This window comes from Tachysurus vachellii, chromosome 5, assembly GCF_030014155.1.
Source record: "Tachysurus vachellii isolate PV-2020 chromosome 5, HZAU_Pvac_v1, whole genome shotgun sequence".
Lineage (NCBI taxonomy): Eukaryota > Metazoa > Chordata > Actinopteri > Siluriformes > Bagridae > Tachysurus > Tachysurus vachellii.
The window spans coordinates 31,167,835-31,191,870 of record NC_083464.1 but is presented as its reverse complement, the minus strand read 5'-3'; the positions used below and the strand labels follow the sequence as shown (position 1 = coordinate 31,191,870).

Sequence of the window (24,036 nt, the reverse complement as noted above, 5' to 3'; positions counted from 1 at the left end):
TTAAGTGCTTGTTGGAGATAAACAACACTGTACCAACCTGCATTTTTGATTTGAAACAATTAACCAATCTGACAGGTGAAATTGCTTTTCCCAGCAATTTATCTGTGAAAGATGATCCATCAGATTGACTGAATGTGACATTGACCTTCTTCCATCTGTTTCTCTTTGTTTTCTCTGTAGTATGTGGCGTTCGGCTCGCTGCTCTTCATCCTCATCTCCATCTCGACGTTCTGCATGGAGACGCACGAGGCCTTCAACACCATCTACAACCATACGGAGAACGTGACGGTGGGCAACACGACGCACGAGGAGGTCTTCTTCGAGGTAGTGACGGACAGCTGGCTGACGTACGTAGAGGGCGTGTGCGTGATATGGTTTACCTTTGAAGTTTTTACGCGCGTTATATTCTGCCCGGACAAGGCCGAATTCTTCAAGAGTGCGCTGAACATCATTGACTTTGTGGCCATCCTGCCGTTCTACCTGGAGGTTGGTCTGAGCGGCCTCTCCGCCAAGGCGGCCAAAGACGTGCTGGGCTTCCTGCGTGTGGTCCGATTTGTCCGTATTCTGAGGATCTTCAAGCTCACGCGCCATTTTGTTGGGCTTCGTGTGCTGGGTCATACGCTTCGCGCCAGCACCAATGAGTTTCTCCTGCTTATCATCTTCCTCGCCCTTGGAGTGCTCATCTTCGCCACTATGATCTACTATGCCGAGCGCATTGGCGCCAGCCCTGATGACCCCACGGCCAGTAACCACACCAGTTTCAAGAACATCCCTATCGGTTTCTGGTGGGCCGTGGTCACAATGACGACTCTGGGGTACGGTGACATGTACCCTGAAACGTGGTCGGGCATGTTGGTCGGTGCTCTGTGTGCCCTGGCTGGAGTGCTGACCATCGCCATGCCTGTGCCCGTGATCGTCAACAACTTTGGCATGTACTACTCACTGGCCATGGCCAAGCAGAAGCTGCCCAAAAAGAAGAACAAACACATCCCACGGGCCCCACAGCCCGGCTCGCCTAATTACTGCAAGCCCGATGCCCTGGCTATGGCCACTGCTTCGCCTCAGAGGATCCTGGGTAACGTTCTGGGCGGAGTCATGGGCTCAAGCGGCCTCACTGGAGACTGTCCTCTTGCTCAGGAGGAGATCATAGAAATAAACAGAGGTGAGCAACTTCATTATTAACTTGATTATGTATCAGAAATGGGAAAAGACTAAAGTCTCGACTAACAAGACAATCATTTTTTTTTTTATCTTCTTCTGGTTTTCTCCTGGAGTTAATTTGTACCATCGAGTGAATCTTATAGCTACACGCTTAACAACAGGAAATGCATTTACTAATTCAGTTGTGTTGAAAATGCTGAATCATTCAGTTGTCAGGAAATACGATAGACACAATGGTAAAACAATACAGAGCATTTAAGCATACTTAAAGCAGTGTTTGTGTATATATGTGTGTGTGTGTGTGTGTGTGTGTGCACGCATGCTTAAGTCAGTGTTTTTTTTTCCCCCTCAGGAGACACCTCCATTATAAATGATTTCGTATTTATGATCAACTAGTGAGTACATATGAGCCCAAAGCATTCCATCTGCCAAGTGCACGTTCACACACACACACACACACACACACACACACACACACACACACGCATTAACTTTTTCTATACACAATGCCACCACAGAAGATCCCAGGAGGCTTCTAGTCTTACGTAATCAGCACAGTGTAAACAGCAGGTGTTGTCTGTGGCCTGGTTCTGAATCATTCCGAATGGTCTTCTTAATTTAATTCCTAATTATTTACTTCATATCACACCTTAAAGTTAGAACCAAATAATTAAATAACGTGATTCAATAAAGTCTAGGATACCGGCTTTAAATCCATGGGTGTGAAAAAACTCAAGAAATGTGGACTGAAAAAGCGGATCGTATGTTTTATATTTTCTGAACGGTTTCAGTGAACAAAATGGCTTCCATCATGAATGATTCGGCAGCTTATTGTCGCTGTCAGACAGAATCCTCGTATCTCTAAAAGCGTTATTTTTCAGGAAATTAAAAAAACGCTGTACCTTATCTGCAGTGCACAGGGTTTAGTCCGCGTTGCAGTGGATTGTCTTGCGCTAAATTCCTGTCCTCAGATGAGCACCAGAACTAGCGGGGGTCAAGAATTTTTTTCTTTGAGCCCAGTGTTTTGAAGACATTTACCTCAGAAGACGTGTTGATTCGCTGCGACTCTTCTTGAGGAGAAATATTCCGTGAAGCTCTCACACGGAGTGAGGAAGAGGTGGACAGTTGAAGTGTCCAATGGAGTTATGAGATTTGCGCTCAAGCTATTTTCAAGACTTTAGATTGGTTAATAACTTGTAAAAATAACAGACCCACGTGGGGACTGACCAATAGCATCGATATGTGAAAAAATATGAAATGGACCAAATTTGGACATACGAGGTTTCTGCCCGACAGCGACGATATGAAACAGCACTCGATCCAGAATCTTGTTACTATTAGAATCTTGTTAATATAGCTTAACATATAGCTTAAAATAGCTGTGAGGCTAGGACGACGTGAACATGCCTTCCACCACCGGCTAGGCTTGGGACGGTTGACGATAGCATCGGGAATTAGCGATAGATTCCAGCGAATCTCTGATGATTAGCTTCCCTTGTCTGTTGTCCATGCTTGAATGATACAAGGTGTTGTTTATCAAGGCTAAAGCTAAACCCTTTGTCCTTCTGAATAACCAGAGACACTTTCCATACACAAACATTTACACAGCTTACTGTATACAAGGCTATAATTTAGCGTCCGCTGTATATCTACTTCCTGTTGCTGTAGAATATTCTGACCGGTCAGAGTGGAATGATATAATCCAGAATTCACAGCAGAGAGACGGTGGCAGTGTGTGAATCTATCAGCTCTCTGTGGAGTTCATTCAAGTGGAAATAATAGAATGAACCCAATCAATAAAGGCTCTAATTAAATCCCAGACTCACTGTGTTTACAGCCGTTACAGGAAGTGGCTGATGTGTCCCAGAGGCTCTCACACAACAGCCAGATGCTTATTATTACTGCTGCAAAAATGGCATGATGTGATTGGCTATGACAGCCACCTGACCACACCTCCTGTTGATATATTTATTCTAGCCCCGCCCCTTCGTATGACAACCTTGACTATGGCGATATTTTACTGAAATTGACGATATTTCCCCCCTTTCTTGTTCTTCGTCCGTTTTTTTTTTCTGGCGGCTGCAGAATGTTTGTTCTTCTTTCTTTCTCTCTTCTCTACCTTTTCTCTTCTCACACCATCAAATTCACTCTCTCATTTTTCACTGTGTTTGTCTCATCTGTCATTTCATCCTTCATTTGTTTCCTTCATTGCTCTTTCTGTCTCCTTGCTCATCCTCTGTATATTTCTTCATACTTTTCTCCCTCTTTCTGGTTCCCTCTCTTTTAATCTCCCGCCTTCTCCACCTCTCTTCTGTCTCATTTCTCCCCTCACTCTTTCACTTCCTCCTGTTCCTCTTCATTTTTTTCACCCCTTTCCTTGCACTTCCTTCATCTGATCCTCTACTATTTCCATCCATCTCTCTCATCCCATTCTTTTTCTCCCTCTCTTTTATTCCACACTCCTCCTCTCTCATTTCTCACCTGCTTTTCTCTCCCTGTTTCTCTTTACAACATCTTGTTCTTCCTCGCACTTTTCTACTGTTTCTCTCCCTCTCTTGTCCTCCTTCTCTTTCCCTCAACCACTTTCTGGCTCTCCATCCTTCTCTTTTCTCTTCCCTTCTTTTCCACTTTATCTCTCGAACTCTGCTCTCGTTCTGTCCTTTTTTCTTTTCTATCATCTCTGTTTCTTCATCTATCAACTCCTCATCTCTCTCTCTCTCTGATTTTATCTCTCCCACTTTCTCCTTCTTTCTTCTGCTCCCTTCCTGACAATTCCTTTCTTTCCTCCTCTACGCATCCTCTTCCTATCTCATCCTTTGTCTCTCAATCTCCAACTTTTTCTTCTTCTCTCCTTTTTTCTCTCTTCAATGCTCTCTCTTTCCCTTCTTCCTCTTCTTTCTTTCTCTCCCTCCCTCTTCCTACTTCTTACATTTCTGTACCTTTCTCTCCATCCTTTTTCTTTTTTCCTCCTTTCTCTTCCCTTCTTTCCCTTTCTCTTCATTTCCGTCCCTCGTTCTCTCTTCTTATTTGTTCTTTCTCTTCCTCTTTCTCTCCCCTCGTCTTTCTCTTGGGCAGATTCGAAACAGAACGGTGATGCGGCGAGCGCGGCGCTGGCTAACGAGGACTGTCCTACTATAGACCAGGTGCTGAGTCCAGACGATCGCAGTCCGGTGGGGCGAACACGCGAGCGTTACCAACAGGACCGAGCCTGCTTCCTGCTCAACACGCGTGACTTCAGACCCTCAGAATCCAACGTCCGGAAAGGTACACATGTACAAACACACACACACACACTCTTTGTGTTACTCATAAGTTCTGAACACAGTGGTGACTCCTAAACAGTCGAGTTCACACCGTATTTCCTGGACTATAAGTCGCCTCAGAGTCTCATCTCGGCTCTCTAATGATGTCATAAAGAATCTCTATTAGGCTCTGCTGAAAATTAATAGTGCCCAGGACAAGTAGAATTCATGATGAGGCTATTCGTATTTATTCGTAGTTACCCGAAGTGCTGTTTATTGGCTTTCGCAAAGCAAAACTTTTTATTATAGTCAGTAGATGTGTTTACATGAAAATCCCTTCATAGTGTAGAAATGACTCTTAATGTGCAATATAATTATTTATATATATATATATATATATATATATATATATATATATATATATATATATATATATATATATATATATATATACACACACATATACACACTATGACCTTGAATGACATTGACCTTGATCATATATATATAAGAAATACATTTCAGGATGTATCCGACACAATACGGGCAAATCATTTGTTTCAGTTTGCCCTGTGAATGAAAGAAGCCACGCCCACTTGTGGCTTGTCATTTAATTACACTTACACTGATTTGTACAGTCCTGCATTCTGATGAGTCGAAAGTTTTATTTTAAAAAGAATGTTTTGTTTTTCTGAACCATCCGCTGACGATGTTGTTAACTTTACCGTAGCAACGGTTTCGGTTCGTCTCAGCACGGTTCTACTAAACGTGTCTCGTCCAATCAGATCAGCGGATTGAGAAATAACTCTGTGTAATAATATCTGCTCAAGAACATGTGAAGGATGTGTTGGAGAAAGTGTCAGTCATTATTGCTCCACTTTGATGACCTCTCATGTTCCTCTTAGATGTGCTGGAACTTTGTGTTCTGTGTTTAAGTCTGGATGCTATATGCTACCTAATATACAGTAATTGCCATGAAGACACTTTCATTTCTTTCTTTCTCTCCCTCTCTCTGTCTCTCTCTCTCTCTCTCTCAGCTTGTAGTGAACTTTAGTTTGTGTCATTTCATAGCATGTAAAAGAAAGCTAAAAAAATGCACCAATCAATTACCGTAACTACTGGAGTAGCACGTATGCTGCAACAAGCTGTCAGATTGTCAGAATTTGATTTTCTAACATTTTTCAATTGTAATGTTAGGTGTCAGAATCCGCAAAGACATTCCCAAACACGTACTAGTAAATCTTTTTCTTCTCGATTCCAGCAAAAGTTGGTTGTCGATACTACAGACAATCTTGGTTTGTAGAGTTCCGTCCTTGCAGTGCTGGTTCCATCATGGCTGAATACAGTAGCTACCTGTCATATCAGGGACTTTTGGTGTGTTAGTGAGCGAATCGGCTTCATTTATTTTGCTCTAACAAACCTACAAAGCTAACAAGAAACTAGCCAGATACTAGAAACTAGATACCTAAACATACTTTTAGCTACATGATGTTCAAACAAACAAGTTTATGGTGTTTCTTTTGGCGGAACTTTGACTTTCCGTGCTGTAATTTTAAAACCGTTATGTCTTGAGGACGCCCTCAAATATCAATAAATATAGAGATTTGTATGCCTTTTAATTTCATTGGTCATTTCAGTCTAGACCAGCACTCTCTGCCTTAAGCTAGTCTATACTGTAGGTGTACAGAAGTCGGACATCCACCATAAAGCCATAAAACAGCTAACAACTAGACCAATTCATGGAACTGCTTAAGCAGGACACCTTTTTTAAAAATTCTGTTAGAAAGCAGGAAAAAAAGTGCCTTATAGTCCAGAAAATACAGCAGAGAAACCGGGACATGTACAGATGTCCATGTGTTCATGTGTGTTTTTCTTCCCTGTAGCCTCTACAGTGTATATTTATATTTGTGTGTACTTTATATGAGTGTTTGTGTGTTCCGAGTAGGAACTGGATTAAGAGTTAAGGGGAAGTTTCACACACATTCTGCTTCCCATCCAAACAATGTTCACCACTTACCACTCCGGTCATAACGCTAATCCTCACTTATCATGTGGAATTAGCTAGAATTAGCATGAAGCTAATGTTGCTGTGAAAGTGGAAACAGGAAATATATTTGGATTTTAATCCTTTTTGACACATGCTATGTTCATGTTTGAAGCCGTTACAGCCATAAAGGGCTGAGAAAAATCCTCAATTGTGCTGCCCTGTCCCGTATTTCAGTTGCCATGGAAACCTCATTGACTCATATATTATAGCGTATTGTTGTTATTGTCTCTAATGTAGCATGTCATGTTTGATTCTTAGCATTTAGAATACAGTGAATTTTAAAAATGTTGAAAATTAAATCGCACATCATGAGCCAATTTAAAAGACTTTATTGTGTCGGCCATCTTGAAAACTCAAAATGGTGTCGAATAACTTGTAAAGTATGTTATTGGCCTAATCACACCTAATATTATTCAAATCTGCCGAGGGTCAGATGTTTAACTGATGGCTTTAATTTATTTTGGGCGATTTTGTCAGTGTACCTGATTCTTTAAATAGATATAAGATTGTATGTCATTGTATGTATGAATCCAGCAGGTGGCAGGATTCTTAACTAGTGTCTTGATTTAGTGTTACAGAATTGACGTGCATCTAACCAACAAGAAACATGTAAACATAAACACGAATATAAAGAAAATGTAAACGTAGAGTAGCTACTTAATTAAAGAAAACCTTGGTTTTGCGAAAGTCAATAACAAAGAGGGTTTATTTTCTTTGCTGGTTATTGAACCTACTCAGCCACCAGGTGACTGCAAATTAAACAGGAATAACGCGGATACAATATCTGCTTGTCCCGAGCACTAGGGCTGCTGATTACATAACTCCCCTAGTGAGCAATGTCATATAATGTACAGTGTAGGATACAATACAGAACAATAAAGTATTAAAACATCAAAGTGTTTTTTACAGTACGACATGTGTGCAGCAGAAATAACTGCCGTCACTCATGATTGGTTATTTCCTGATGATTAATTGCTTGCTTTTCATCCAACAGTGATAGAGAGTAGTGAAATCTGACAGAAAAATATCTGAGCTTGAGAAACGCCATACTTCAGATAACATATTAACAGATTAAGGAATGTTGTAGCTTTAACATGGTTCTTCCCTTTAAAGCAGAACGTGTGTAAACCTACCTTACACTCTGTATGTACCAGTGAAGTAGGTGTGTGTGTGTGTGTTGGGTTCAAATGGGTGACATGAAAGAACCCAAGAACAACTTCAAATAAACATGGAACTGCAGATTATTTGTGTGTGTGTGTGTGTGTGTGTGTGTGTGTGTGTGTGCGCCTGTGCTTGTCGTTATCTCACCCCCTCTGTATTGTCTCTCTCTTCAGGTTGTGTCATATCACGCGTTTGTATGTGGGCTTCTTCATTCTACTTCCTGTTTTAGTGTTACCCTGTCCTCTCTGTGCCTTATATATATATATATGTGTGTGTGTGTGTGTGTGTGTGTGTGTGTGTCCGCGTGTGTGTGACATGTTTCGTGACGTGGCTTATCTTGTTCTTAACGTGTTTTGCCCTTTATTCCTGTCTTCTTTAAGTGACTTTCAGCCCTGGGTTGGGACAAGAGTCCCTCCAGGGTTAAAGGTCAAAGGTCAAATTGAGGTCAGCGTGAGGTTGTGTGAGTGGTGTCCTCAGGTCTGAGACTGACAAGAGACAGGGACAAAAGAAAAGGAGGGGATTGGAGATGAAGTGAAATAAGAGATGAGACCTATGAGACGTCACACACACACACAACCTCACTACTTCAGTTCTTTTCAGTGTGTGTATGTGAGTGTGTAGATGTGTGTACAGTAGGTGGGTGTGTCTTAGGTTTGTTGTGAGTTGAGTAAGTGTGAGGTGTGGACACACACTGACGTGTGGTTGACTGGTTGACAGACAGACACAGGGACATTTGGACAGACTGACAGATTGACAAGGAAGGTAAGAACAAGTCTCTGAAAACCGCAAGGTCCTAATAAACCTTAAAGCCCTACACACTAAAGCCTTATACCTTAAATGCTCAGCTGCAGCATTGTAGTGTAAATAAACCAGACACACCATGCGGTCTTGTCTCACTGTAACATCCAGAGCAAGCTCTCTCTCTCACACACACACACACCTATTGACTATCCTGGTGAGGACCTTCCTTTAACATTATTCATTTACCTAATTAATACCCCTTATCGGCACGGTGGCTTAGTGGTTAGCACGTTCGCCTCACACCTCCAGGGTTGGGGGTTCGATTTCCACCTCTGCCTTGTGTGTGTGGAGTTTGCATGTTCTCCCTGTGCCTCGGGGGTTTCCTCCGGGTACTCCGGTTTCCTCCCCCGGTCGAAAGACATGCACGGTAGGTTGATTGGCATCTCTGGAAAATTGTCCGTAGTGTGTGATTGCGTGAGTGAATGAGTGTGTGTGTGCCCTGCGATGGGTTGGCACTCCGTCCAGGGTGTATCCGGCCTTGATGCCCGATGACGCCTGAGATAGGCACAGGCTCCCCGTGACCCGAGGTAGTTCGGATAAGCGGTAGAAAATGAATGAATGAATGAATACCCCTTATCTAAACTAGGCTCCTAACTCTAGCCTTACCCTCACTAACCAAAATATTGTGTTGATTGATTAATTCAAACCAGCTGGTCTTTGTGGGGACCAGCCAAATATCAAAAGGATAGGAATATTTGACAGATTTGACCTGGTCTTCACAACTTAGACTGCTTTTGTCAACTCAAATATGGAAGCATGTTCACACACTGTTTCTAGGTGCTTACCTTTTTACAGGGACTGTTTGTGAGAAACCTGCTTTTTGAGCACCTGATATTTTTATTATCTTTGAACTATGTTACATGAAATTCTTTGGGCACCCTGGGCACCTGGGACGAAAAGAATACGTATCCAGGATGTAGCATAAGTAGGTTTTCCCACGTACAAATCAATCAGGGACGTCACAGAACATTTTACACAGCTTTGTGTAAAATATTTCCTTGTTTTACATTGTAGCTATGAATAGTGCATATGTGCAAGGCTATGCATCTACACTACAAGACCTGGCTCTTCTTTGTGTCTAACGAGTTGATTTCAAATGAATTACCTAGCTACATTAGTTACCTTGTTTTACTTTAGAAAACTCCTCAGGCTGAGTTTTATGTGTACAATTTTGATCAGGTTATTAGATATATGTTGAAGGATTCTGTCCTCTTACTGATGTATATATATTTTTAATCAGCGCTACACCTAACACACCCAAACACAGCTTGCTCTGGATATTAAAGTCTAAGTACATGAATTGTTTGCTCATGTGTAAATGCTTAACACTATATAAGTTGTGCTATTTAGATACACAACACAAACACACTGGGTATGTGTGTGTAAGCACATGTGTTTGTGCTGGTTTGGCCATTTGGAATCCAGCTGCTCTGTGCTTGAATGTATGCAGCTGACTGCGTTATTAATGCCGGGCCGTTAGCTTGGCTTTCTTTACCGCGAGTTCTTCCTCCTATTCCTCTGTAAGGAATCTCTTTCTTAATCTTCATCTTCAGTCTTTTTTAGTTTGGTGTGTGTGTGTGTGTGTGTTTCTGTGTGGGAGTGTCAGTGTAAATATCTATTTCAATGGTGGTTGTCCTTTTTGCCTTGAACTCATCCCCATCATCATATAAACAATTAATATATTTGTTACAGTTAAATGGTACCACAGTTCATTAATGCAAAATGCAGACCTGCCAACCTTGGTGCACTTTGCGTATAAGTGCCACCCTTTATCGCCGCACCATCACTCAAAACTTCGCCAAATAACTTGATCACTATATGAATCTGGAATGATTGACAGCTGCATAGGTGTTTTACCATCTTTGATATTAACTTACACCCTCTGAAAGCCTCACCCCCTTCCAACCCATATTATTATTCATCTGGCCAGTGCTTAGATTTTCCTGCTTGAAAGACAAGTTTCTTTGGTTTCTATCAAGTTAAAGGTGCCCTTCCACACAAAACCGTTTTTACTTGGATTTTTTGATATGTGTTAGGTCCATATGTGTTTGTGTTGTGTCGTGAATTTGAAAACGAACTGCTACCTCCCCGGTCAGTTCTAGCCACTTAAAAGAAATAAGGGGAGAAATCAGGTCAGTTGCTGACGTCAGAGTGACTGAGCTCATTACTATTCATGAGCTCTCCCACTTGAGACCGCGCCCCCAGAATCCGTGTAGCTCAGTGAGTTTCCTATACAGCAAGGATGGCTGAACGACAACAGGCTTGTGAAGAAGCCATTCTGCTGCAATTCAAGGTGATTGTAAACAAATTTCCTCTAGCCTAGGCTACTTATTGCGCTGGGTGAATGAATAGTCATGCTCTCATATCCTAGCGGTTAGCCAATCGGAGCCAAGCAGCATAGCTCATTTGAATAGTCATGAGAACTGGCGCAAATCGAGCTGAGTCTTCCTGCAGGCTTTCTATACCACACTAGAATGGCTTGAAACAAGGTAACCAAGGCATTTTTTCCACAAAAAAATGTTGGAGTCCATGGTAAACTTCAGACATTACCAAAAAAGTAATGAAATATGTGTGGCAGGGCATCTTTAAACAGTGAAGGGTTTGCAATCATTAATGTGATGTTGTGAGCTGTTGTTAAATGAGAGTGTAGTTAACATCAGTTAGCTGAACGGGCATAATTGTATTCATGGTTGAAGATCGAGGGTACATATTTAACATTAAATTGTGCTCAGTGTCTCAACATTTCCACTGATTTGCGAAAGTACTATTTCTAAAACTTATCTTAAATACCCCTCCCCCACCCCAGTTGGCGGAACTATGTTTTATTGTCTACGAAGGTTGGCAGGTCAGAAAACAGTTGAAGTGGTAAGTAGTACTGCATTCTCCAGACTATAAGACAAGTATTTTGCTGTCTAGCAAATGTAACAGCAATTGTAGTAGCTAAGAAATGAACATCACGGTTAGTAGATCTGCTACTGGAGCAATGTCAATAATTTGCCACTACATACACCTGATGATATAAAAATTACCACATTTCTTCCAACTGAAGAAAAAAACAAAACAAAACAAAGGATAGTTAAGTATGTAGAATATTTACAGCTAATAAATTGTACTAACTTTTTAACAGGATAAGTAGCTAAATGTTACTTCTAGCTAACAGTATATATTTTTTTTAATTATACAGAACAACAGGAAAGTTTCTATTTTACATTCTTCCACATGACATGAACATGTTATAACATTTAATTATTAGCTTAATGCTAGCATAATATTAAAATTCTCATTAGCGTCTCAATATCATGTCATTTTGGAGGCAATAGAAGTAGTGACGATATAAAATGTATGGAGGTGCATTTAATAGTTCATAGCGACTTATTGTCTGGAAAATATGGTCTTTTTTTTTCTCTTTTTTTTTAAAGCAGGTCCATTTTTCAATACATAAGTGGTCTGATATTTATATCAATTCACACATTCCATTGTCCTGCCTTTCAAATGTTCATCTGCATGACCTTTAACCTCAGCATGAGCTCAGCTACTCTGTACTATGTGCCTTCAAATATTAAAACCAGTTCTTTAGGGTATGATTTTTATCATAGTTTTACTAACGCTAGTATTCTAAGCAGTCTTGTGGTTAGCCACTTGGATGCCTGTTTAGCTGTGGCTAGGCTAGCCCAAAGAGGCTAAGTGGTTTAGAAGACTTTGCAAGAGCTCTCGTGTTACAAGATACACATCTTGACGAGCTAAACAAACCTCTTGATTTGCATTCTGGTTGAGCCCGGATCAATAGAATTTAATTGTGGGTAATACAAACCCTTTCCATTTTTAACTGTGTTGCCGATCAATATCCTGACATGTTGCAGGAACAGGCATCTCTAAGATCTCTGTGTACATATGGCCTTCATTGCAATATGCAACCATTTTAATTTAAAAGGCCAATGAACATTCACAACATCCAAATGTTTCGGTTGATTTTAACACATTCATGATTTAGTAAACTAGATCTAGTAATGCTAGTTTTGGGGTTAATCTGTCTTCTACGTTGCTAGTTCATGTTTGAGGCTGTTTAATGTTAATGTTAAGGTTATGGCTTAAAACCTGTTATTGCAATTTTGGGTTATGGTTAAGGCTGTGTGTATTCATGCTAGATTGTAGGTTAGCTAGTTTTTTAGACCTGCTAGCATCACAGTCCCAAAGTAGACTACACTATTCCATTAGTTAATCTGAAACAAATGTAAATATAAACCACACAAAGCTTAAACAAATTAACAGAAGATGTTGTTTTTCCGTCTGAAAAAGACAAACACTCTGTCATATGTACACATTAGCAGCAGCAGGCTAATCGAAGTTTATAGAGATATATTAGCAACCTAAAAGCTGGTTTTGATGTTTGCGCACCCTGTTTGTCGATCCATGTCTTTTACTCTCCATTGCTTATTGTTTGCTCTCCACTGACTAACACTCATCTCATTCTCCATCCATCTCCAGGCCGCCAGTGCAGTGCCAGTATTTCTTAGGTGTGACTGTGGGTAGGTATTTAATATACTAAAACTGTACTGTACAAATTGTGTTTCTTGAAATCCCACGCAGCCAATCAGTCGGTAGGTATTTAGAATATAAGTGGTAATTATCATTAGATAAAATTGCTGTACTCTGTATTAACACTTGGGGTTGTGTTTTTATAGAAAAACAGTCAAGTTCTCAATAACGGAAGTGTTTAATTCCTCTTACACCACAGTGATTTGCCAATTTTTTGTCACCAATTAGACTCAACAATTTAACAGAACTAAGGTATATGACACATGCATTGTTTCTGTTTGAGTTTATTGGTTTGATGCAGCAATTAGTTTGTTAAGCAAATGTTAAGCAAATAGTTTGCTTAACAAGGGTTTAAAATGTAAATGCTGGCCTAACACCTCCATTTTCCTAGAATCCATCCATCCTTCCATTAACCAGTCATTGTCCTGTTTTTTCCCCACTCCCAAAAACCACCTTTTTTTTTTTTTACTTTGCACTGTTGCTTAGAATCTTCTTATTACATAAAATTAGCAAAAAAAAAAAAAAAAAAGGCCATTGAAAAATGGCATAAATGCTTTAGATTTAAAGTTCTTGTATTTAATATATTTATAACATATAAGTTATTTGCTAAAGTTCCTTGACAACAATATGCAAAAGCATTTACCGGACTGAATAAAATAAAGTTTTGTTTAATTATTATTATTATTATTATTTTTTTTTTTGATCAAACAATCAATATCATTATCGTTAGCTTCTAAAATTTCCATTGGAATCAATTTGGCTTCAATTAGAAAATGTAATCGTTTATGAAAGAATTTACTTTATAACAACGACTAGTTTCCTTCAAGCTTTAGCAAATTGTTTGTTGCTGTACGTTTGCAGCTAATGAGACAAATCAAACTCACAGATATGAAGAATTAAAAAAAAAACAACTGTCAGTTCCAGTGAGAAAAGAATTCATCCTCTACAGATGACTAAAGTTTTTGTGAAACATGGTGCACTGCTTGCATTAGTGTTTTTGTCTTGATGTCTATGGTTGCTAATTACTGTTTGTAAGCGATTGTGACCTTGTTTTTGTTTAGACATCCTTAGCAACGTTCACACTGCAGGTAAAAGTGGCTCAAATCTGATTTTTTGGGGTCACGTGACCAGGTCAGACTTCTTCAGGAGTAGTGTGAACAACCAAGGCGGATTTATGCGACTTTTACGTCAATCTACATCGACATTCGTCACAATTATGCGCCGGCGAGTTCGCACACAAACGTGACTACGGCTACAAAATGGATCAAATAATCAAAAGTTGCCCTCGACATCCGAAAATTTTCAAAACACTGCGTCTCTGTGCTGCCATTACACAAACATTTAGAAAGAAAAGCGAAAACGCTTACTTCCTCCATAACCTTTAGCGCAACGGCGTGCTGCGTGTGACGTCACTGTTATTGTTCATTTGCGCATTCGGGTCAGTTCGAAAAAGCAAACAGTTCACACTGGTATCTGATATAGGCCACATTTTAAAAGATAATGTGAACAGACAAACAAAAAATCAGATCTGAGCAAAATATCCGAATTGAGCATTAAGACTTGCAGTGTGAACGTGGCTCTTGAGTTAGCGTATATGTCTGTGCTTGTGTGTTTCAATTCGAGACTAATCGTATATAATTCAGAGCTTTTCTCACAGACCCTTAAAGCTTTCTGTGGTGCCAAGAGAGACAAAGGAGTAATAGATGTAGATTTATTTTTTTTTTTATTTTTCTGTAGCACAGTTTGACATTACTGACTAAATTGTGCCTTGATGGTTGTGAGATGAAGTTGGTCTTTTCATTGACATAGTTGCCTCGTTATTAGTCACAGTACTAATAAACTGGCAAATTCAGTAAATATTCAGTCTATCACACTGTATTGGATGTAGCATTTTACCTGTTGCCTTCCACAGCCAGTGTGTGTGTACATATTCGTAAGTGTGTGTATGTGTGTGCATTTATGTATTTGCATGTGTTCTTATCATCTATATAAAGAGGGAACTGACGTTTTTCCCCTTTTCCTCATGCTTTCCTGCTAACACACACTCTTTCCAGCTAACACGCATCAGAAACGCGAGAGAGATATGAAAAAAAAACAGAGAACGGGGGAAAAAAATGAAACTGTGGATGGAAAGAAGCTGCTTGCACTTTCGCTTAATTGTCTGGTTATTTTCAGCCTAATCTGGGGATAGTCATAAGCCTGATGTCATATGTTAATAACTGGTCTATGAACATATACAAAACAGTCCGTAGTCTAATATGATTCTGTGGGATTAGTTGACATATATTCACGTTTCGGCACGCTTATGATATCCCAGCGAAGGTTTTATAACCACACAGTCAAGTGAAGTGTAATATTTAGAGCGCTGTTGGAGGTTGCTGAGGTATCCACAAGTACCAAAGGTGATCAGAATCAAAAATGTACTTTATTTCTAAAGTATACAGAATTCTGGTTTTAAAGTGGGTCCCAAACAGAAAAAAAAAAACAATAAAAAATAAACATCTAGCAATCTTTCAGTTCGGTAATCAACTGACCTTGATGAGGCGCAGCTGTAAAATTGTTTTTTCCAAGACATCAGCCAATCACGAGGCAGCAGTACAGAGCTTTAAAACCATGCAGGTTTCAGTTATTGTTCAGGTTAAATACAAGAATGAAGGGAAATCGTGCTGTCAGTGACTTTGGTTGTTGTTGTTTTTTTTTTTTCAATTTTCAAAAGCAAGAGTTGCCACTGAAACCCTTAAAATATCCACTTACTAGTGCGAGCTAGCATGAAAACGCAAATAACCATTCTGTACAATCATGGTCAAAAGAAAAGCATCTCAGAACATACAACATGTTGAGGGTCAAAGCAGGTGACACAAGCCAGTACAGGAATCTGAGGCAGGTTGAAGATTGTAAAAAGAGCAGGGGAGATGTTTTTGGGTCTTCAGTTAAGTTGTAGTGTAGTTTGGAAATATCTTCGTAATATAACAGGTCTTATTAATAGCATAATCAGAATGATTTGGGGCAAATAATCTGACACAGGCATCATGTTACACATCGTCGCTGTCGGGCGGAAACCTCGTATGTCCAAATTTGGTCAATTTCATATTTTTTCACATATCGATGCTATTGGTCAGTCCCCACGTGGGTCTGTTATTTTTACAAGTTATTAACCAATCTAAAGTCTTGAAAATAGCTTGAGCACAAATCTCATAACTCCATTGGACACTTCAACTGTCCACCTCTTCCTCACTCCGCGGGAGAGCTTCACGGCATATTTCTCCTCAAGAAGAGTCGCAACGAATCAACACGTCTTCTGAGGTAAATGTCTTCAAAACACTGGGCTCAAAGAAAAAAAAATCTTGACCCCCGCTAGTTCTGGTGCTTGTCTGAGGACAGGAATTTAGCGCAAGACAATCCACTGAAACGCGGACTAAACCCTGTGCACTGCAGATAAGGTACGCGTTTTTTTAATTTCCTGAAACATAACGGTTTTGGAGATACGAGGATTCCGCCCGACAGCAACGACATGCTATGTTGTGATATATTTATTAAAGACAAAAAAAAAATCACGTAACTGCAACGGAGAATTTCAAAGCCGTCTGTATAAGACTGACCAAAACATTTCATCTGAACCAATAAATCATAAGTTAGTTAGAGGTAACCAGGTTCTTCCTGAAACAAGCCCAGAATTGATCCAGGATCCAGGCCAAGTGTGAAAGTTACCCGAGGTACTGTTGGTGCTTGGCAGCGTTAAGATTTACAGGGATTTTAAAAGTGTATACAGTATATAAAAGTAAAAATATGTCGGTCAGCTGGCCGTGAGCGCGACATCACACTTCTGCCGTATCAAATTAAGGAATCGATTGTAATTGCTACAGCACCGTTACACAGCAGGCACACAGATACACTATTCTAGCGTTTGGTACCTTGGCTGATGCTTTTCTAAGAACACTAAGCAGACACGAGTTCGGGACGCACTCTTAATATTCAGAGAAGATGCGACGTCACTACAAAATGGCTGCCGTGGTGTCCTTGACAACTTCCAGCAGCGTAGACCGTGGTATAAGGGCTCAGACGTGTACTGAAACCTGACGTCCGTGCCACTCTGTCCTTAGTTGATTGAAACACATGTAACACACACATACACATACACACAACCCTTGTAGATGACATGATATTTAACCAGAAGGTGTTTCCTTCAGCTGACAGAGTTGCAATCTATGTCAGTCTATGAAGAATTGTGTTGTGGTGGATTTTATGGGATGGAAATGTATGACATTCATAACTCGCCTTTTCTTGTTTTGTCCTGTCTTGTCGTGTGTGTGCGTGTGTGTGTGTATATATGTGTGTCTCTGTCTCTTCTTGATGTCTTCCCTTTATTTTAACCTTTGTTTGAGTTTCTCTCAATTTTCGATCTGTTTTTAAACACATCAACATTTTTCCTGTTTAATTTTCTCACCTGTTTCTTGCTAACTCCCTCCGAACTCACTTTCTCCAACTTACAAATTATGTGCATCCATTAATTCTGAACACCCCCTTCTAAACAAAATTGATTTAACTACTAACTGACTAATACAACCTTTAAAAAAACTCCTATAAATTCATTGATCAAATCAAATGGCAGCCACAGGCTACGAAAAATCTCGCAGCTTGAACAACATATCGGGAATGGCAGGGTCATCGCTGCGTTTGACCCCGATCACCGGTGCGCCCTACGAGGCCCCGGGACCCCTGCGCCGCTGCCGCTCACCCATCCCTTCCATATTGTAGAGTGAAAAAAAAAAAGCAACAAGGAAAATGCTAGAAACTCAGAACAGGGGAACAGGAGGAAGACAGGATGGAGGCTGTCCAGTGGAACTCAAAGGAAGCAATAACCACCAATAACCATCTTGAATGTAGCAAGCTCTTCTTCCATTCTTGTCCACTCAGCTTCAGGTGCATGCATATACGTAGTGTTGCGAGAAGATGCACTGCGTTGTATTTTAGTGAGATCTATCTGAATTTCAACATGAAGATTTGATTGAAATTTGGTAGTAGGAATATTCATTGGGAATTAAAAAAAAAAGCTTATTAACTATATTAAGTCATAAAGCCTTAGCCAGGGTTCACACTAGCAAGTGAAAAGTCACTAGTAGCTAAAATGTGTAGCTGGTAGTTAGTGAAACACAAATGCACTAATTTGTCGTGTTACACGATAAACTTCGAAGTAGCTTCATGATCAAATTAGGAAAGCAAGCTAGCTGTACTAGCTACATACACCTACGTCTGGCATCAACAACAGATACTTTCTTCCAAACATTTTTTCAGCATAATTTGTGTATTTGAGATGTATAAATATACTTAAGAATTTAATATGATAAAAGGAAACTGCGTTTAAATGTACGTTTTTTTTGGACATTTTGTTTAATGGATCAAAGTTGGGAACTGAAGAAAAGTCGGACCAAGAATCGTTCCAAAAGATCTGAAACATAGAAAAGAATTTTCACTTGTGCTTTTGTTGCGTGCTAGTGTGAACCTAGAGTTAGAGAACAGTATGTGTGTTTGTGAACTCTACAAGTATTGTACTCATGCCATTGTGGGCCAAATGTGAACGATAAAACAGGCCGCCAAAGAACAATGCGAGGAAGACGTTCAGAGCTACTCTAATTACCTTCCTTCCTGACATTTCCTTAACCTCATCACTGAAAATCTTTAATGCGATGAATGCGTACAAACTAGTATATAATGATCCTTATGCAAACAGGTTTAGACAGACAAGTCAGATTTATTATATGCATAAAATTGACAATTATTATTATTATTATTTTTTTTTTTTTAAATAATATGATAATCTTAAATCTTGGCTAATAATATCTGCAGATCCTCTGCTAGATACTAACTACATGTTACATTCATAAAGGATCGATGTAGGATATATTTTCTAATGGGATGCTGCTACTACTGGATTGATGAACTAATTCACATCATTTCGATTATGCTATGTTGTTTTTTTTGTTCACATTCTTAGCACATATCAACCTATTTTTTCTTAATTTTGCCCAGGTTTTTGTACAGTCTACAAGAAAAAATTCTTATAATGCAAATAGTCAAGCACTCATTACACTGCAAAGTAATACAATTGGGCATTAATTCAAATGATTTTTTTTAACTTTTTTTTATTTATTATTTCTTCTTATTATTCTTATTCTTATTATTATTATTATATCCAGACATAGTGAAATTGAAATAAGTCACCATTTATTTTATATATATTAAATGTGCAATATACGACTCGTGATGCTGGAAACGTTCTTCATGCGCACAAAGTGTGTAAATATGTGTGCAAAAGAAAATCTTTTAATCACAAAAAAAGTATTGATCAGTGTATGAAGTAGCTAAGGTTTGAAAATGATTATATGACTAGTGCGGTTTTTTTATTTGTTGGTCTTGTCCTTGTTAATGTCCTGTTGTTTGTTTTTTAAATCTGCTTTCAATGTAATTTTTTTGAAGGTAATTGTTTTTATTGTTAAAAACATAATTTTTTCCACACTGTTTCATTTGTATATGATATATACGCAAGTGTTAACTATCTGTGTATCTTTTTGTTAGATATAAAATATTCAGGTCTGTCGGACCAAGTGCTTCCAGAATTTTAAATGGGGTTAAAAAAATAAAAATGACAGCCATTTCTGAGAAAATGCTTCCCTGGAATCTGAAAAAAAAAAAGTAAAATGATATATTGCAATAATTGCAAATACTGTGTATGTAGTTTATTATGTATTAGCATTAGGTGTTTGCATAGTTTCCTAATGGAGAATAATCAGCCAATTGTTGGCACGCATTATCAAAAGGAGCCATTTTGTTTTAAACATGGCACCTGTCATGGGAAAACTGGGACATGGTTTCTAGAAACTAGAACAAAATGATCTTTGCATATAATTTTCATAGTACGAGTAAATCAGGTCGTATACCAAACTCTAGGATTTAATAAAAAGGGTTCTTATTAGAATTGATGGAAAAGCATTGAGACATCTGGGGGAAAAAATGGTTTCTTTTGAACAGGTTCTTTGAAAAGTTTTTAGCTTCTTAGACATTTTCTGCTTGGAAGTCTAGTAGTAAATAAGGGTTTCTGTGACAGAAAAGGAATTAAAGGAATTATGATTTAAATAAGATTTGTTTTTTTAGTTTATATAGGTATTTTGCTAGAAACGGGATTTTATACTAGCAGAACCAATATAACAGCTAGTGTTATTTTTTATTTACATTTGTATACACACTTCCTTTCAGTGCATTATGGGATGTTCCTACAAAAAATGAACAAAGTTCAAACAAATAGATTTTGTGTATTTCAGAGATGGTTTTCATTCTCATAAGAACTCTAGCTATAATTAATTCTAGAATTTGGCATTAGAGTTACTGTGACAGATTCAGGAAAACACTTTTGTGCGTCCTTATGGTCAGTCTTAAATCACTGAGTACAATAGCAATTCTGTCAGAGCTGCTCCTGCTCCATAAAAGTTGAGTGTGTCCGAGTGGCTCGCAAGAGCTCCAGAGGCATCTTTGTACACTAACAAAATCCATAACTTAAACGATAATACAATTAGCCAGGGAGGAGATTTATGCCCCTGATCGATACCAACCGCCATTTCTCCATTTGTCATCCAGTCTGTGTCCACTTGTGTATATCTAATATTATTGTCCTGTTGTTGTGGTTGTGTTGTAGTTGTACAAATGTTGTTTTTTTTTTTAAAATGTAGAGAATTTGAAATCTCAGCTCTTTGTGTAGTGTGTGGTCCATATTGTTGTAACCAATACAACACGATCAGGACACTTTCAGACAAATCAGATATGTTTGTTTTGAAAATGTGAGCTCCCTCTATGAGGCTACTTTTAAGCTGCTGTGTGTTATTTAAAAAATAAAAGAATGAATGAATAAAATAAACCATTAGCTAGATTTAACTAGCTTCACCTGCCAACTTTGCTGTAAATACCTGTATCTACACAATATACAAGAAAACCCATTAAAAGGATCTATAGTGTATCTATCTCCCTGTATGTTGCTTATTCTGTTACATATCCAAAACTGTATTGTGTTTTGTGTTGTGAAGTATATTGTTGTCTGTGTTTGTGTGTTATATCGATGTATTCTTTTGCACAAGCTACATTAAAAAAAAATACTGCACTTACACATCATATGTGCACCCACTGTTCATTCAAGCATACAAACATTGCACCTCAATGTTATTACTTTTACAGGTAAATGTTCTAAAAAGTTCATATGGTTTTTTTTAATGAAAAACATCTATCGAGACAAACATTATCTAGTAAATTGAACTACAGCAACATTTCTTTCAACTGTTGATGTTGTGATTCTGCTGGACAACCTTCAGCATTCCCGATTCTCCTGAAGTTCTCCTAGCCTATTTCAGTTTGTCTTGACAAATCATAAAATGAATCCAAATGATACATGAATGATTTTAAACTACAGTTAATAGTGAATTATCTGTTAACAGAACTTTCGCATGCTTAACTTTAACCACCATCGACAGGTAAAGCCACCCCAGCTTTCTACTGTTGTCCATTTTAACGAATAAGTTTCCTTTTATGAGTGTTTTTTTTAAATTGTTTTATAACAATTATTAAGTATTGAATGTAAAAAAATGTATCTGGGGTGGATTATTCCATTCTTGCTCTTTAAAACAATGTGCAAAATATCCAGAAATTGAAATGTAGAAATAAGTGTTTTCTGGGATTTTTCACACTACAACCTACACTGAAATTCTACGTATAACATTGTCATCAATTTTGACATCATTTCATAAGTTGAAGTACTGTGCTATTTAAAAGGACTGGAGTTTTACACCCCTTTAAAGATACATTACATACCAGTGTGAAGTGCATGTGTTTTATGTACAATGTAGGTTGAATATGTTCAACAAAATATGTATGATTTCAAATTTTTTTTTTTTTAACACCAAACCTACAAATAGTTTATTTTAAACATAGCAATTTATGTGGACTTTTAAGGTTGAAACAAATTTCTAACCAGCTTCTTGTCTTTGCTTTTTTCTGCAGTGTTAAGTTTCTAGCATTCGCCGATTCTTTAAAGAAGACACAGTTAGGTGTTGTTTTCTGAGTTTACGGACGGAGGCGCATCTCACCCAGATGCAACACTTGAGGAATGTTGGTGTGGCAGAGGAATTGCCAGGAAAGACATGGAAAATGTAAGCGTCTGAGGCTGGATCTTCACACAGTAACCAAAGCAACCTCTTGGAATTCTGGACCCATTCCTTGTTCTACTGAAAGACTTCTTAATACAGCAAGACACAGGGCATTTCAATCTGATTTGGAGAGAAAAGTGACCGATGAGGGAGAAAAAATTCAAACGGAAACATTCCATAATGCTTTGTGTCTGCCGTACAAGATCAAAACACCAGAAGCCCCAACTACCACGTTAATCTGTGGCATGGAGCTCTGAGTGTGCATTATTCTAAGTTTTTTGAGAATGATGGACCAAGCTAGATTTATCATGTAGCATCTCTGCTAACCCTTTGTAGCATTTGTTGGTGGAAATCCTCTCCAGCAATTTTTAGAGACTTTGATATTCATTAATGGTTTGCACACACTGACTAACAATGACTTAGTCATGCACAAACCTTTATCATTTTAGCATTCCGGAGGAAAGTGTCATCTGCATATTGTCCTGTGTAGTCTTGGTTTTTTTATGTTTGTTTGTTTGTTTGTTTGTCTTTTTTATAGAAACCCCCGGTACCTTGTACATGTACATGTCCCTGTTTCAGTTTTATGACTTAGACACCTTTTATGATATGGGTTGCTATTCTGACATGAGTCTTCCATTCTTTTCCATCAGTTCAGAAAAGGCAACTTCTAATCATTTAGTCCGCCAAACCAAAGCCCTTCACCGAGACCAAAAAGTCCAAGATTGGTTCCTTATTTAAAGTCTGGATCACTGAACCTACAAGATTCTCCCTTTACATGCACACAGGTTATCAGGTGTAGCAGGACAAGATAATGCCCTTGTCTTTTTCTGAGAAAGACCTGTTCTTAATTCCCTCCCTTGAATGTCTTTGTTTGAAACTGATATTTGATTTATTTATTTGCTTTTAATTGATTAATTTTAATAGTAGAGCTAAAGCTGCCATAGTGATTCCATGTGCACATTGTCAACACTTGACTGCCACACTGCCACATCATCGACGACTACTTGGACCAATAACGTGTGCATGTTAACCTTTTACCTTTTTAGAGATGATTTAGGCTTACTGAGGTCCTTAAAGATGATATTCCTGAAGCTCCTGTTCTCCCTTTGACTCAGTCTTTATGTCCTCCTCCATCAAGGAAATTTGTTTTCAAGGACGCTGGTACTTCAAATAAAAAAAAAAATACAATAAGGGAGGACAATTGTACAAAGTAGAACAAATATATATATTTTGATAAGTGGGAGGGAGAAATAACAGAAGAGCAGTTCAAGAATCACGCAAAGAATCAACTAAACTGCACCTGGGAACTGAAAAAAAAAAACAAAGGAGGAAAAAACCTGCAACACTGCAATTGCTTCCTGCTTCACTCAGTGGAAAGGAGGGAATAAGGAGACCAACAAAAATAAATAATTAAAAAAATCAAAAGCTCCTAAAATTGAGGAAGCAAGAAGATTGAACTATGAAAGAATGGAGATCAAAAAAGAGAAAATGCAAGGACAAATCTTAAAAAAAAAAAAAAAAAAAAAAGATTTACAAAAAGAAAAGAAGAAAACTTTAAGAAAATGTTTTTTTTTGTAATTTTGTTTACCAGCATGAGTTCTTTGCATGAGTATTTTCTGCAAGCCCTTAGTTGAAATGAGGAGGGCTAGAAATACATAAAAATAATAATAATTCTAAAAAAAGATCAAATAAAAAATATATGCAATGAATATTTTAAAAAATGTTTATATATATATATATATATATATATATATATATATATATATATACATACATACATATATTAAAAAGAGCTATATTTTGTTTTGAAATAGTAAAAAAAAATGTGAATAAATATCAGACTATATGTATAACTGCAAGATAAACTTTTATTAGATTGAAGGAGAAAAAAAACAGAAATCAC

General features: G+C 38.3%; 1 protein-coding gene across 2 annotated transcripts in view; it reads left to right on the top strand.

The window, feature by feature from the left end:
* Positions 1-23,734, top strand: part of kcnc3b (potassium voltage-gated channel, Shaw-related subfamily, member 3b) — a 40,856-nt gene extending 17,122 nt beyond the window's left edge. Inside the window, exons 2-4 of one of the 2 annotated variants that reach the window (XM_060869377.1) lie at positions 181-1,162; positions 4,237-4,425; positions 21,988-23,734. In XM_060869377.1, coding sequence (XP_060725360.1) covers positions 181-1,162; positions 4,237-4,425; positions 21,988-22,001 — 1,185 coding nt within the window. In that variant the 3' untranslated portion in view covers positions 22,002-23,734. Of the gene's footprint in view, positions 1-180; positions 1,163-4,236; positions 4,426-17,557; positions 17,880-21,987 lie in introns of those variants that run through there. The other variant, XM_060869378.1, reaches the window with a different exon arrangement.
* The last annotated feature ends 302 nt before the right edge of the window (positions 23,735-24,036 follow it).